General features: G+C 38.2%; 1 protein-coding gene across 1 annotated transcript; it reads right to left on the bottom strand.

Moving 5' to 3' along the window:
- Positions 1-12,339: 12,339 nt before the first annotated feature.
- On the bottom strand, positions 12,340-15,630 carry LOC116574241 (AP-2 complex subunit beta-like). The gene is given in 2 exon segments (XM_032314908.1): positions 12,340-14,185; positions 14,188-15,630. Coding segments are annotated over 2 exon segments (2,799 nt in total). The 5' UTR covers positions 15,539-15,630; the 3' UTR covers positions 12,340-12,737.
- Between the last annotated feature and the right edge of the window lie 671 nt (positions 15,631-16,301).

Below are 16,301 nucleotides of genomic sequence, written 5' to 3'. Positions count from 1 at the left end.
CTTCATTTTCACAGGGAGTCCTGCTTCTTCCTCAGCCGTTGTCACCTGTGAGCTCTGGGCATTGTGTGAGAGACCTCTTTTTATTGTAACTTTAAGAAAGAACATAACATGGAATAAATATTTTATATACCTTTGTGAGGACAATGTTGTAACCATGTTCCTGATTGAACAATCCATCTGAAGTCTATACCCAAAGCTGCAAAACTTCTTTGTGCACCTGCCTTCTTCCCAGGACAAATTTAGGCCACTTTTTATCACTTGTGGTGAGTAGATTTCAAAGGAATCAGGGTGCTCTCAAGGATTATCAGGCTAAGATCCCCTCTTTAGGTCTCCTTAATGTTATATACCATGTGATTTTATATATTTTATATACATTGTAAGAACCCCAAAAGGAGGGATATCAGTTCTTAAAAAACAAAATAAACAAAAACACCTAGCAGTGTAGTTTGTCATGGACAGCAAAACAATTTTGGCAAAATTGGCAGCTAAACAATTTTAAGGAAGACTATCTATGATAGGGTGTTTTCATAAGTTGGTGGAGACAAAGAGCATAAGGCTAGCGGAAGGAGGCTAGTGAGGGTTCTAGTCCTACCTCTGCACCTAAAGAGAATTCTGATCTTAAAAAAAACAAAAAACTCTCAACGTTTCTGGGTTCCAATTTCCTCTCCTGTAACCTGAAGAGATTTTGGCTAGATATTCCTTTAAAGTTGCCCTTAACTTTCTCATTCTCTTGAATAGACAAAGATGCAGTTAAAAATTAAGATGAGCAGCAATTACATTTCTAGCCAAGCATGGAAAGCATCGTTTCCAAAGCCCAATATTCACATGTAATTATAACATTCTCCTCTTCAGGAAGAAACTGAGAAGCCCTTAGACTCCTGACCTCGAATATTCTGGGGGCTCTTTCGTGGCCCTGGGCTTCCATTCCTTGCAAGTGCTTATATCCAGGGGAAAAGGCCACTCAGGTATTGATTATGTGACTTGTGCAAGGGTTTCTCTTTTGCACCATAATCTCTTGCCAGAATCATCCCTCCTCGGAGGGAGCAATAGCACATGTGCCTTCAGTTTCCAAAGCAGCGCTGCTTCTCTGTCAGGCCTCCTGCTGCCGCCCAGTGTGCCTTTGTTTTGGAAATATGAGCTTGGTTTTCCACCACTGCATGCTCAGGCTTCCAGTCCCCTGGCTGAGAGCCATCACTTATCTGTGCATGTGTACGCACACATGCTTACATACGTTCCCATAGAGAAATATTTGCTTGGTTTTTGTTTGCTCATTCTGCCACCTCCCTCGAAGGCCCTGGGGGTGGGAAATGTGGCATCTTGAATTATGTTGTCATCTCTGGAAAGACTGAGTGTTAACGACTTTATGGGCTCTTACCACTTGAATGCCACCTGAAGTAATCACATGAAAGCAACTCAATTCAGTAACAAGCTGGTCCCTATCTCTGTAGTTCTACATACTTTAAGATGAAACAGGGATTTGATGTAGATCCACATATATTCCAGTCTTTCCTAGACTCTATTTCATTGAATTCTCAAGTTGTATTTTTTAAAACTACAGCTCCCTGTTTATTGTTTCATTATATAAATAGGGGTTTTACTTTTGTTGTATTTTATCCTATAAACTTTTAATATATTATATATCTAAAATATATTTTAAATAAATTTTTATTTTACATTACATATATATTCATACTTATTTCCAAAAGTGAACTTGTTTTATTTTAGAGCCTGCTACATGACCTATAATAAGTTGTAGATACGGCAAACCAGAGCTGTTCAGAACAAATAAATGAGTACTAATGGATGACATATATTTGAATGTTGTACCCCATAGGTGCTTCTGTTTAAAATTCATAGTGAGAAGGAAACCACCACGCAGTCTTCTTCATTGCAAAAGTTGAGATTCCAGGAATGGTGTGCAACAGTGATAAAGATAGGCAGGAGAAAGCACAGTTTTTTACGCACAGTTCATATCACAGTGTTGAGTACATGTTTACAGACCATGGTGTTCGAATCTTGAAATGACCTACCTTTCTTAAGGTGCAAGCTCCCCCTCGTATAAATTTTCCTGTGATGAAAAAAATAGAGTAATTACTAATTCACAAATTCTTAGAGATATGAAAGCCTTTAAGATTTTTCTAGGCCAATTACTTCTTTTTTTTTATTTTTTATTTTTTATAAACATATGTTTTTATCCCCAGGGGTACAGGTCTGTGAATTACTTCTTTTTATTCCAAGTGAGCAAATTGAATCTGGTGTATATAGATTTAAGTTTAGAGTGAATTTGTAGTAGGTTATATTAGCCTAAGTTTTTTTCCTGACTCAAATAACGTCCTAAAGTCTCCCCAAAGTAGCTAATTTTCTCTTTCTGGTTTCCTTCTGGGAAAATATCATTAGAAAACACACATAAAAAAAACTAACTTTGCTCTAAAAACAAGTAATAATTATGTTTAAATTTCTGTTATGTTAAATTTCTGTAAATTTCCCTCAGCTATTGCTTCAAATATATAAATTTGTGATAAAATACCACTTCAAGAAAAGGATTCATAAGTAAAATCATCAGTGAAGAATTAAATTTCCCTTTGGATTAACTTGTTTCAATCTTACTGAATGTGTAACATTTAAAAACGAGTGTGAAATGTTTCTCAAATCCACCAAACTACTGAATTTTCATCTCACAATTTGCATATTCATTTGATTTTTAGACAGTTCTACTTGCTTGAGCCTCTGGGCAAATGCAGTAAATTTTCAGTTTGGTATTTACATCTGGAGATTTGCACTGGAACATCATATAAGGTATGAATCAACATATATAAACCTCCGTGGCTTGTAATGGACCTTGTTCTTAATTTGGTAGAATTGCGATTTGTCTGTGAGACCAGTCATTTTCCTTCAGATGCAAGAAGAAAGAGGAGTAAGTCCAAATTTCAGCAATAGGGCTCTCCAGACCTCTTCTAGGACTTTCTGTGCTCTTTAGGGAGTACGTTAAATACTCAGATCCCTCCTCTGTTCATGCACTGTCTTTGATCAACCTACTTGTTGCATTGTATGATTTAGTTTCTCATTCTAGAGACTTAGTATTCCTTAGTGGAAGTGGAATATTTAGTATAACTTAGTTTAAGTATTGCCTTATGCTTTATCCAAGAGAAGCATTTCAATATATATATTGATTGAAATAGGGGGAAATTCTATATGATGAAACTCATTATGGTCCTTTAAACCAATACAAAATGAGGGAACAAAACTTCTAAATCAACTGCTTATATCTAAGGCACAAGAATGTTTGTTTAAAATAGTTTAAAACAAAATTAAATATCAGAACCTAAAAACATTTTCATTCAAAATAATTCTTTTTCTTAAAGACTTTTAAAACCAGGCATCTTTTATAGCTGTTTTATCTCCAGTCTTGTCCAGAGAGAGCAACTGGACTTAATGGAAATTTAATTTTTTTTTTTTCTTACAACCTCTTGGTTCCATCTGGCTTAACCTCAGGTCTAGCTTATTACCAGGAACACTGAGCTGTTGGAGAGTGGCAGTTCCTGCTCTAATACCAGTCATCACTGTGTCTGTGTTAGATATCAGCTCACGAGTGTTGCTAACAACCAGAGTCCTAATTGAATGTAGATCCTTCCTGTTCTTTAACCAGCAAAGAAGTACAATTAAATGTGGAAATGGTCTGAAATGATCTATTCTGTATCACTTAAAAGAAAGGAGATAGAATAGAATAGGAAAATGTCCCACTTTATACTTAGAAATTTTCACATGCCTGCTTTTATTTTATGAAATTCAGTTTCTTTAGTTTTGTGCATAATGCATGCTAATAATCATCTCATTTAGCACATGTGGGCTTAACATGCTGATTAGTTACAATTATTAATAGTAATAATATCAACCTTTCTCACTAGTCCCTAAAAAAAAGAAAAGAAAAGAAAAGAAAAATCTGCCTTCCTCAAAACCTGTATGTGTCAGAGTATTTTCTATACAATTCTTGCAGAACACTAGTTTGGGGATACGCTCTGCTATAAAAGAGATTTCCGGAGTGAGAAAAGTTTGGAAAACCATGGGTACTACAGTCTACTTTTTGAAGATCTGCACATTGATATAGTAAAGCTTTGAGAACTTTTATAATGACAATATGTGTTTACACATAATTTAACCTTCCTCTTTTTTATGCAATAAGATTTGCTAATTACTGAGTGGTTGGGTTATGGACATTGGGGAAGATATGTGCTATGGTGAGTGTTGTGAAGTGGTGATTAACAGACCTGTACCCCTTGGGCTAATAATACATTATATGTTAATAAAAAAGTAAAAAAAATAAAATTAAAAAAATAAGATTTGCTAATTACTGATGCATGGAACCCCATGAATCACATGTTGAGAAAGCAGCATGGAGTTGTGTAGTGTTTGAGTTTTTGCAGTCATATAGTATAATCCCGTGATTCCCGAAGTGTGGGGCTTGGACCAGTAATATCTGAGAACTTACTAGAAGCTCAAATTTTCAGGCCCCACCCACACTGAATCAGAAACTGCAGGAAGCGCGCTGGCAGTCTGTGTTTAAATTTATCCTCCAGATGTTTCTGATGCATCCTAATTACCACCGCTGGTCTAATTCCACTACACTTCATTCATCTGATGTTTTTCATTGAGCAAAATGAGTGGGAGACACGGGAAACTTAATTTTACAACGATGAGTGTACTAGTTAATACATAAGAATGTCTTGATTGTTGAGTGTCACAGCCACACATAAAATTAAGTTGGGGGAAACAGGGACTATATTATCTCTTGGAATAAAAAATCCCAGAATGGCAGACCTGAAGCAGCAAGCCCGAAATCACACTGGAATCACCCTCCTCTACCTCACAAAGCTTCTTTACCGTGCTGAACAGAGCTGAGTTCTCCCACCACCAATCAGCTTTCTTCATGCCAGGCCAGGCCAGGCCAGAGAAGAGCTTCTATGAATGGCCTACCTTAGTCAGATGCTCACCCTAAACCAACGATTGTGCTGGGGTCGTTCATGGTGGTCAAACTAGGGAGTAATAGGGTCTGTTCTCTGACTGAAAGAGAAATACAGGCATGACCACTGAGAAAAATAATCATTTGTATTTGCTGAAATAAATGTTTAATTTGGGAGACACCCCTTCTAGGAAGGCTCATTTCTCTTAGGCTGAGAGCTATTTGGACACTAGTTCTCAAAAAGTTTAACACTAACATTTACACTATTTGTTAATACACTAATTACTACTACACTAGTACTTAACACTAATGTTCGGACTATAATTGTGTTTCACAAATTGTGTCTTCAACCAAAGGAGAAAAGTAATGTCAAAGGAGTGAAGGACAGGGTGAGCTTAATAACTTAATAACTGTCCGAGGCTTTTCTGGGTCAATTGCTATATTTTATTCTTGAAGGAAATCTACCCACGTTTGCCCGCCCTGCTTTTCAAGGAGTTTTAGTACTTGGTAAAAAGCTACAAGGAGAATTTTATTAATTTTTTAATTAATGAAACATTTATTAAACATGTACTGTGTGCCAATTATTGTGATAAAAAATCTGACAGTCCTTCTCATAATGAATCCTCATTTCAACATGTGAAATAGGTATAGAAATGAGTTATTGTGGGACAAATGTATTGAGGAGATTGCCAAAGGCGTGTGTGTGTGTGTATTTATTTATTTATCTTTTGGAAGGTAGGGGCAGAAGGAGAGAGAGAATATCCCCAAGCAGACTCCCTGCTGAGCACAGCCTGATTTGGGGCTCTGATCCCAGGACCTGAGGTCATGACCTGAACAGAAGTCAGGAGTTGGCTGCTTAATCAACTGATCTACCCAGAAACCCCTGATTGCCAAAAGCTCTTAAGGAAACACTAACTGCTTTTTAGGAGAAGTTCTATTTTCTGTAGGCTTTTTTCTCCTGACAGTGGTTGGATTTGGGGAGAAACAGAAAACTATCAAGCAGGCACTGAACTTCCCCATTAATATGCCACCTGGTGATGCACATTTATCCCTCACCCCAAATAGGAAAAGAAAAGGTCATAACATTTTTACATCCTTATATCATTTTGCATGACAATATTGCTGAATATTGGTAATCACAGCAACTGTGAACAGAATTTTTAAAAAATACTTTTAACACATCTCTTCTCCACAGGGCTATAATTCATTGACCCTTTGAATGCATATCACCAAACCTCACAAAAAGTATAACAGCTCTGGTCTTTAATATAAGAAAACTGCAACTCAGACTCTTTAATGTGTGCGGTAGACCACAAAGTCCATGTAGAGTGGATGGCAGTCTACAAGCTCCATTACAGCAGCAATTGGTCTAGTGCTGAATTCCCACTCCTAGCAAGGTGCCTGGCACACAATAGGTTAGCAAAAATGTTGACTGACTGAATGAATTATATGATAGATGGATGGACATGAAGGCTTTGGAATTAGACCAAACTCTGTATGACTCTAAAACCCAACATTACTCAATCTCCTGCTACATTTCATGGGTTCCTGACATCTATAAAACAAAGTCTACAAGATGTGGCCATGAAAGTATTCCAAGACTTTTACCAGTCTGTGTACCTTCCCAGTATTGTCTTTCACTACTCCCATTACATCAAGGAGGTACAATTTGACGTTGGCCAGGATGTTTTAGTCTGCTGACCTTGTTGTGCTCCTTCTTTTTCCTTAATCTAAACTTAGAGCCACATCTGAAATGTGTTCCCTTGTCTTCATATACTACCAGTATTTCCCAACTGGATGTAGTTATGCCAATTAGGGAGTTATCTGGAAAATGTAGGGACATTTTTTAGTACTGACATATGATTAGGGGCCTCTATTAACATACAAGAATGAGTCTGGGGATGCTGAATGTCTTGCAATGCATGAAAGCATCTTGCGTAATGAAGAATTATCCCAAATACTAAATGACAATAACCTAAATGCCAACAACAACATTGAGAAGCATTGTGTATTGAATTAAATCTAAAGTCAGCATTATAGTCTTGTTGTTGTGGTTTTTAGAGTTACCCAGTTTTTAATCCCAGCTATGTCACTTAGTAGTGATATTATTTTGAGTCATTTAATCTCTTGCAACTTTAGTTTTTTCAGCTACAAAATAGGTTTAATGGTGTTTTTCAGCAATGAGGTGAGGAATAGAGATGAAAAATACAAAATGCTAGTGTATAGGTGATTTTTATTAGCTGGTTATTAGTCTTAAAAAAGATTTCTGTAATCTAAGATCAAGCCCATTCCTCCTTGAAGCCCTCCCTGCTATACAAGCTGAGAATATTCTTTTCTTCCTCTCAAAACCACTCTGTTTTAGTTAAGGGTCTTTCAGTCACAAAAAAAAGGAGACCTGTTCAAGTCATCTCGGGATTGGGGTGTGGCAAAAAGAAAGATTACTAACAAGACTCTGTGTTAGTTCTAGGACAGTATGCTATAAGTAACAGAAAACCCAAGTAAAACTGACTTAGTAAGGAAAATGTATTTGTTCACATAATTTATAGCATACTATAAATTCCACATAGACAATTAAACTCTGTGAGAGCAGAGCTTCTGTTTATCTTATTCATAGTTGGCTTTATTCTCATGCTTCATATGGTGGTACTCTGGCAAATCCAGACTCTGTCCTGTGAAGTCAAAATGGCTGCTGCAGTTAAGAGAGCTCTTATCCTTACACTAGCTGGTCCTGGAGAAGAGAATGAGGGCTTGTAGTAAATCCCAGGGAGGAAATAACTTCTCTTTCTCAGAAACCCCTTGCAGCTCATAGGCTTTGAAAGGGATTATACATCCTAAAGTAATCATAGGGGCTGGGGTGGAAGTTGAAAGTATTAGGGGGGAAAAATAACTATTTGCTTAAGCCAGTTAGAACTCAACCCTGAAACTGAGAAGAAAATTGACTTCCCCCTTCCCCCAAAAGACAACTTAGAATGTGAGGGAATGGTTTCCCAAGAGATAGAATTGCTGGTGAGAGAAAGAGGGAAGTGGGATAATGTGGTACGAAATATGACCACCAGAGTAATATGGGCTATGGCTTAGATTTTTCCCAGAAATTCCCAAGATTTTTCCTACTTATTCCCAGAATAAGTAGGCAGGCAACTGCAAAAATTACTTTACTAGTGTGATACCCCAATCTGTACTAAGTCCTGCTTTCAGCTCTGAGGCTGTAACTAGGGACTTAATGGCCACCAATCCTACCCAATGGGAGCTTGTCTTAAGATTGTGGAGAAGATAGAACATAAAGATGATTAATACTTACAGTTCCCCTCCCTAAGAGCAGTTTACTTATTTGTAAGCCTATTTATTTAGAATTTCAAAGAGAGTAGGACCAACCAATATCAACACATGTCAATGATGGGCAGAACTGCTACTTTTTTGCTCTCATATGTAAATGAGAGCAAAAAGTAATTTTTTATAATTAATTAATTATAATTATATAATATATAATTATAATTATATATTATATAATTATAATTAATTAATATTTATATTAATTATAAAAATAATTTTTATAATTATAAAAGGCTACGTGTTTTGGTTTGTTGCTTGTTTGTTTTGTTTTGCAAATGCAGTGTTTCAAATTGTGGGGAAAATGCTATGCTAGGAGTAGACAGTGCCTTAGCAATGCTGAAAACTAATGGTACTGGAGAGTAGGTTGAATGCCAAATCTATATCTTGATCCAGTAGGTTGAACGCCAAATCTATATCATAGTCCAAGCTCAGGAAATGTGGGAAATTAAGACCTTCCACTTGAGATTGTGGATGGAGTGCTCTTCTTAGAGATGAGCATTTTTGTGAAAACCGTGAAGGCGAAGACATGGGGTTGTTTTCTTGCCCACTGGAAGTCCTGTATTAGCCATTACTTTCAAGAACTCTTTCACAATTTAGCTAAACAACGGAGCTCATATTGAACATTTTGGGTGTTTTTATTTTATCTCATTAAGTAGATTGTATTATTCTCTTTTCATCTCATCTTGTACACCCAGTTACCACACTGGTGATAGTTAGTATACTTAGTAATTCTTAGTCATTGAGTTAAATAAACCTAAATAAAAGGATAATGATAGAGTAAATTTTTGTAACAAATAATATTTGTAATCAATCCTCAAGCTCTATATTGTCTCTTTGTCCTCCTGGAAAACAAATTAAGTCTTAAGAGTCCCTCCGATTCTAATCCTACTGGGGGAACCAAGCAGGAAACAATCAAGTAATAATGAGTAGTAATAGAAGTTCGTTCTCAACTGTGCTAATAAACAGTGGGGTTTTTGCTGCTTTTAAAGAATTTATTTGTAGGAAGGTGGAAAGAGTTGTACTGTGCTCAGGGATATAAGCAACTTTTCAATGTTAACCCAAAGGCTCTCATGAAGGGGCCTATGGTGATAAATAAAGTGCAGACCAGGTTGTGAGCATTTGCCTTGCCAAGGAGGAGTGAGTATCAGCTCAATATTCAGGATTTCCTAAATAGTGGCCTATGGATGTCTTCATGGAGGTTATAAATTCTCAACCCTTCCTTTCTGCCCTGGCAATAAAATGCAAATTTCTGTTTGTGTGGCAAAGCTCATCCTTCTGGGGAAAATGTCAACAGTTTTCCCCAATCTTTTAAAGAGATCTGGAACAAAGAAGAAAGAAAGAAAGAAAGAAAGAAAGAAAGACAGACAGACTAAAAAAAAAAGATGTAGATCTACTGACCTACTGATCTATCATTATCAAAAAAAATAATAATAATAAAATAAAAACAAATCCAAACCCGTGATAATGGAAACAAAACCTTTGGTATGCTGTGGTAAGGTCCTGTAGTACCTTGTTGTTACCCATTTAGCAATGTGTATCTAGTGAAGAGTTGTGATTACAGGTGAGTCAGAAAATAAATTTGATTATCTTCACTATTTCAGTGAATAGCAATCACATCTTTCTAGTCAATGAAGTATAACTCCATATATCCACCATATTTGCATCCTCTTTTATGTTTATATGTCACATCCAGTCCATTAGCAAATTCTGTTCCACTTAACTTCATTCTGTTCCATTTAACTTCAATATATACCCAGAATTCAAACATGGCTCATCGTTTCCATTACTGCCACCATAGCCCAAGCCATCATTATATCGCACTGGATTATTGCTATCCTGTCCTAGTTGGTCTCCCTTCTTCTGCTTCTATATCTCTTCACTCTACTCCCAAAAAACCATCAGAGAACTCCTATCAAATTCAAGACCAACTATTCCCCTCCTGTGTCCAGTACATTCTAATACCTTCCTACTTTCTTCAGAGCAAAAACCAAAGTGTATTTTCCCATCTAGCAGGACCTGCATGACATGGCTATACATTACCCATCTGAACTCAGCTCCTATTATTCTTGTGAAAGAGTGAAAACCTGTGCTTCTAGCTTCACTAGTGTTCTTATTATCCCATGGATGTAGCAAGTTTACTGCTGCCTAAGGGACTTTTTGCTCTTATTGTTCTTTTTTCCTAGAATACTCTTCGACCAGCTTCCCATGTAACTCACTCTCTCACTTCAAGTGTTTTTGTTTGTCTATCTGTTTGTTTTAATTTTTATTTAATATTTATTTATTTAATTATTATTATTATCTTTGTTTTAATTTGACAGACAGAGATCATAAGTAGGCAGAGAGGCAGGCAGAGAGAGAGGAAGGGAAGCAGGCTCTCTGCCAAGCAGAGAGCCCGATTCAGGGCTCCATCCCAGGGCCCTGGGATCATGACCTGAGCCGAAGGCAGAGGCTTTAACCCACTGAGCCACCCAGGTTCCCCTGTTTGTTTGTTTTTAAAGGCACTTCCTCTAGGAAGCCTTCTCTGGTTTAGTCACAATGTTTATGTTCCATATGAAGCAAAATATTTATATTTTAGTTAAGAAAAAGAGAACATTGAGTAATTAAAAATATATAAATAGCTTTGACACCCAACAGTTCTGTAGTCAATCCCCAGCTCTTCCATTTACATATGGTAAAATGTGGCTAACACCTACTCTTGCATGATTCTTGTGAGGATGCAAACAGTTGGCATAACAGGTGTTCAATGCATGTACTGACTTCTCACTGAGATGAAAGAAGAGACATAAGAAGCAAGGAAATTAAAAGTTGAGACACCACAATTTTTATGACCAACTAAGGATGTCAATGTCTTAAAGCCATCCAGAGGGCACTACTTCATATTTTTCTTTTTTGTTCTAAATAGTAAAACCCTGTTGTTGTTTAGTGACCTTGGTAATTTCATACTAACTTTGGTTAATTTAAGTGATTCTTTTCTTCTTGTCACCCACTAATTTTTTTTCAAATGATTTAGGGCTAGTTTCTACATTAGGCTTTAATTATCATTTTGTAATTCAGGCTATGACTTTTGACTCCAGCAATTTCATGTATGGTGCCAAGAAATGAGCTTAATCATTCGAATTCTATTCTGGCCAAATTATTCCATTCTCATTAAATTGTATAAATATATATTTCCCTAAGAGACACAATCAGATGTAGTATTCTAATTTGCATTGATTCAATCAGTACATTGGCATTTTTTGCCCCTAAACTGTTCTTGGAAATATTTGATGACTGTTTATTGGAATCATCCTGGAAATGTGATGAAAATAGCAGATTCAGCAAATTTCCTTTCTCTATTTTAGGTTAACAAAGGCAAAGGACATGTAATTATTTGAGCTTTTAATTATTTTTTATCCCATAGCAGAAAAGAGGATAACAGTTTGCATTGTATAAGTAGCTTGTTAGGTAAATGAATAAATAATAGGCATCAAACATGTATTAATCTTATTTTCACTTGTAACAGTCCCTCAGTGGCCCAGGGAAGGGATAGTCCAACACTGGAAAAGCTATGAACTATACTGGGAGCGTTTGGGTTCTCCTCATGATGAGATTATCCTCTTCTGCCATCACCTAGGGCCAAACATCTGGAAATTAAGTAAGTTACTTATGGCAAAACCTCATCTCTTTTGTCAAATTTATTTTTTTCTCTTATTTGTGTACTTTTTCCTTTCCTCTGTTTCAAGTGCCAAAGTATTCTTATTGGAGAATATGGCTCTAATAAAGGAATGGAAGCATCCAAGTGTTGGAGGTTTGCCAGGTTACTCTTCTTAAGGAATTTGTATTTTTTTTAAGGTATTTGTATTTAAAAACAGGTGAGAGAGATTAATTGTCAGATAAAGTAATAAATTATCAATGGTATAAATGTAGAGTGTTGAGGGCTAACTTTGTATCTCAAATCATTTACAGTAGATATGCATCTACCCAAAAAGCTAGTTATGTATATTGTCTTATATTTATCATTTTGCATCTGGTGACTTACTTCAGAAAGTCTGTTTAATATATTCTTAAGCACATTTTTTTTTTTTATGTTTCAGTGACACTTTTCCTTGCTTTAATATTTTTTGTCTTTTTCTGCTTTTGAAATGAGCTCTCAATTACAAAATATCAAACTACACTCAAAAATGCCAGCCACTGGCACACTACGGAGAAGCTCACAAGTAAGGACAGATCGCAGCGGCAGGTGGCAAGAGGTGGGACGTGATCGAAGCAGTGGTTACAAATGTTCACAGGAAGCTAAAACTATCCAACAGGTTGTGCCCTAATGTTAGCACAGATTACACTAGTCACTACCTTGGTGGGCGGCCTCAGTGTGTTTGGGTTCAGATTCTACACGGCAATACAACTTCTTCCAGTTAAGAGTTCTTGGCTTTGCACCAATCACAGCGTGGCCGGAGGGCCCCGGACCAGTCTATTAGTTTTTCAAAATGCTGTCGTAGACCTGATAGATGTACTGGGAGACTTCAGGAGCTCTGCACTTCAGTGACAGCGTATAATTTGGGTTTCCTGGCTGGATACGTAGCTCAGCCAAAATCCAAATACCATTAGTGAGCTTCAGGGATTGGTACAGCATGTCCTGCCCTTCCACATTCCTCTTGGCAATAGTATAAACATTGTTGTTTTGCAATTTGCTGGAAACAGTGTCAGCATTTAAATGACATTCCTTAATCTGAAACTGAAGTTCATTTTCATTGGGAATATCCTTCCATGTGGCAAGGAAGACCTGGCGCTCCATTTTGCCATCTTCTACAAAAAGCACATTGAGTGGGATGAGGCAGCTGAAGTAAAAGACATCAATATTGTTTTTCACAGCCACCTGTAGGTTATTCAGAGGTTCCATCTTCATGACTGGGCCCAAGGTGTTGAGAGGCAGGGAGACGTCAATGCTCTGGTTCGGCATCAGTGGTGTATGGATGGCCAGAGGAGTGCTAGGGATGACACCAAAGCTATTCTTGTTAAACTGGATTGCAAAGTCTGTCATGTGTTGCAAAGGTTTGTTGGTGAAGTTCATTTCCATATAGATGTGCCCTTGGCGGTGAGTAAATGTTCCGGAAATCTCCAAGCCTTTAGCTTTTACTGCAGGAAGCCAGACAGCCTTAGGAGCCACATATCCACCAGGTGCCATGCCTATTCCCGTGGAGAGTTCAAACAGGTCATTCAGACCACTGCTGACCACAGCAGGAGTAGGTGAAGGAGCAAAGGTTGCAGGCACTGATGAGGGGATGAAGGACTGTCCCACCAGACTATCTAGTCCTCCTCCCAAGAGATCCACTGCTCCCATCTGCATGGAGGACACCTGTGGCACATTGACTGGGGGACCGAGGTCAAGGTTTAAAAGGTCTCCTAGAAGGTCACCTTGAGAGGGGATGACCTGAGGCTGTTCCAGGTTCGTGGCAGTGGTGGTGCCAACAGGGCTGTCACCTGCATCAGTGCTCCCGTGATGTATTGGCAAGTGTTTGCGATGGATTCCATGACTTCCTTCCACAAAAGCATTGGGAGGCTTATGGTACACGGAAGCCAAAGATCCAATGTGGCAGATCAGCTCATCCAGCAGAGTTGGCTCGATAAGATCTGTCTCCTCAGAGATCAGTGGCTTCTCAGACAAGACTACTTCTTTGGCTGTGACAGGGTCCGTTGAGAGAAGGCGCCAATAAATATAGCCCCGGTCTCGAAGGTCAGGATTATCAGAATCCTGTGTTGCCAAACTCAAGACTTGCTGTACCAGCTCCTGTGTTTCTGATGGTTTCTTGAGAAACAGCTTCACGATGGCAGTAAGCAGAGTGAGCTGCACCTGGGTGCTCTCGTCATGAAAACCCTCCAGGAAGCTCTCTAGTAACTCATCTGCATTGTCAATTCTCTCACAATCCAAATCATAGCTGCTCGGGCGTCTGGTTCATCCAGCGAGTCTAAATTCTCACACAGAGTGGCAATGATACTTTCATACTTGTTGGGGTATTTGCGAAAGATGTCCCTGATGACGACAATTGCCTCTTGGACCACATAATTTACTTTGGTCTGGATGAGATCAAGCAATGTGCTCACACAACGCTCTGCAGATTGCTCCACTTTGATGGCGCACCGCCCGATGGCCCGCACAGCCTTGCGAACAAAGTCAACATCCACTTCTGTGGCATATTCCTTTAACTCTGCCAGAACCTGAGCAATGTTGGCTTGGGATGCTAAACGTATCATGATGTCCAATTTCTCTAGTTTAACATAGATGGGATCATTGTACTTCACAAAGAAGACTTTGATTTCCTGCTTCAAGATTTCAGGCCTTTTCTGGACAATTAGATTGATATTCCTCAGGGCGACGTACTGCACCTCTGGCTCCCCAGACAGCAAAGTGACAAGTGGAGGGGCCAACTTCTTCAGCAGCATATTGTAGTAGTCAGAGTCCTTGGGTAACAACTCTAGAAACTTCATCAGGACTTTTACCACTGAAAGCACCACTGCTGAGTTGGCATGAGACAGCCGGGGAGTTACACGCTCACAGATGCTCTGAGCCTCCCGGTCATCTTTAGGGTTATAATTAGATAGGCAGTCCAAGATGAAAATCTGGCCCCATTCAGTGCATTCATTCAGGGCTGTCAGCAGCTTGTTAATGTTCTGTGGGTTCAGATCGAGTAGGTTGCTGTTTGGGTGAGATTCACTGATTTCAGATAATGCTGCTACAGCATTAGCCACCACCATTGGATTTGAATCTGCTATGAGATCCCGCAGAGAATCCAGAAATCCCTGATCTTCCACCATTTGGGCATTGATATCATGGAGTTTTGCCACACAGACCGCTGCTGTTTTCCGAACATAGGGATCTTCATCCTTCAAGCACTTGCGGAGAGGCTCACAGAGATATTCTGTAATCTTGTCCACCCGGATGCACCCCATGGTCCTGACTGCTAAGGCCCGAATTAGAGGATTGGGATCTTCACAGTCCTTCACAAAGCTGTTGACAGCCATGATGGCCATGTCTGGCTGACTCTTGGCGTAATTCATCAAATAGAGATAAACAAGTTTCTTTAATTCCAGGTTGTCAGTTTGCATACAGTTCACTACATCTGGAAACAGAGAACTAACGTCCTTTCCCACAGTCATGGCAGCAATCACTTTCTTCACAGCCTCCTTCCTCTTTTCTTTCTTTTCATTATTGAGTTCAGCCTTTAATTCAAAGATTTCTCCTTTTTTATTGGTTGTGAAGTACTTGGAGTCAGTCATGGTTCTGGATCTTTAATGTGCACCGGAGGCGAGGGCGGGGGTGGCGGCAGCAGCCAGAGAGCACGGCCCGAGCGGTGTTGTAATGGTTTCCTCAGCACATTTTTTTATTCATTTAGTTTCCTTAGCATACATAAACTCCTCATGTCTACATATCTTCCTCTAGGATCAACTATAGAATTTTGTATAGAGTCATTACATGCTCAATACTTCCTCAATAAATATATGGAAAATTAAATTGAATAAGCATTGACTGCCCTCAATTGCCCTTGTTCCCCAGGCAGCAGATTTGGACCAATTAGACATAGGTTTTCAATATAATTTTGTAATGGATACAACTAATATTTGAGGTATACAGTTAATCACACAATCATTTACTCATTTCCACATCCATTCTTTTAATGATTATTTACTGTGCTCCTACCACAAATAAGGTGCTGGAAATATATAGACAAATTAAACTGAACACCTCGTCACAGGGAGTATACAGTAGCAGTGACTCCACGTAGAATGGTGATTCACAGGCTTGACCAAATGTTAATTTCCAAGTCATTAAAGAATAGTTTGGTGTTTAAATATATTTTGATATTTAAATATATATCAGTATGTTGAACCTCACTTATGCCAAGAAAATGAGAGCATTATGAGTGCCAAATAAGAACTATGAAATGCCCCATACAAATATTTTCTTTCCTAAAATTCATCTGGGTTAAAATATTTGATTTAATTAATTAATTAATTAATTAATTTCATTCATTTATTTATT

This window comes from Mustela erminea, chromosome 15 (assembly GCF_009829155.1).
Source record: "Mustela erminea isolate mMusErm1 chromosome 15, mMusErm1.Pri, whole genome shotgun sequence".
Lineage (NCBI taxonomy): Eukaryota > Metazoa > Chordata > Mammalia > Carnivora > Mustelidae > Mustela > Mustela erminea.
The sequence above is the reverse complement of the archived record's forward strand: the minus strand, read 5'-3'. Positions and strand labels throughout refer to the sequence as shown.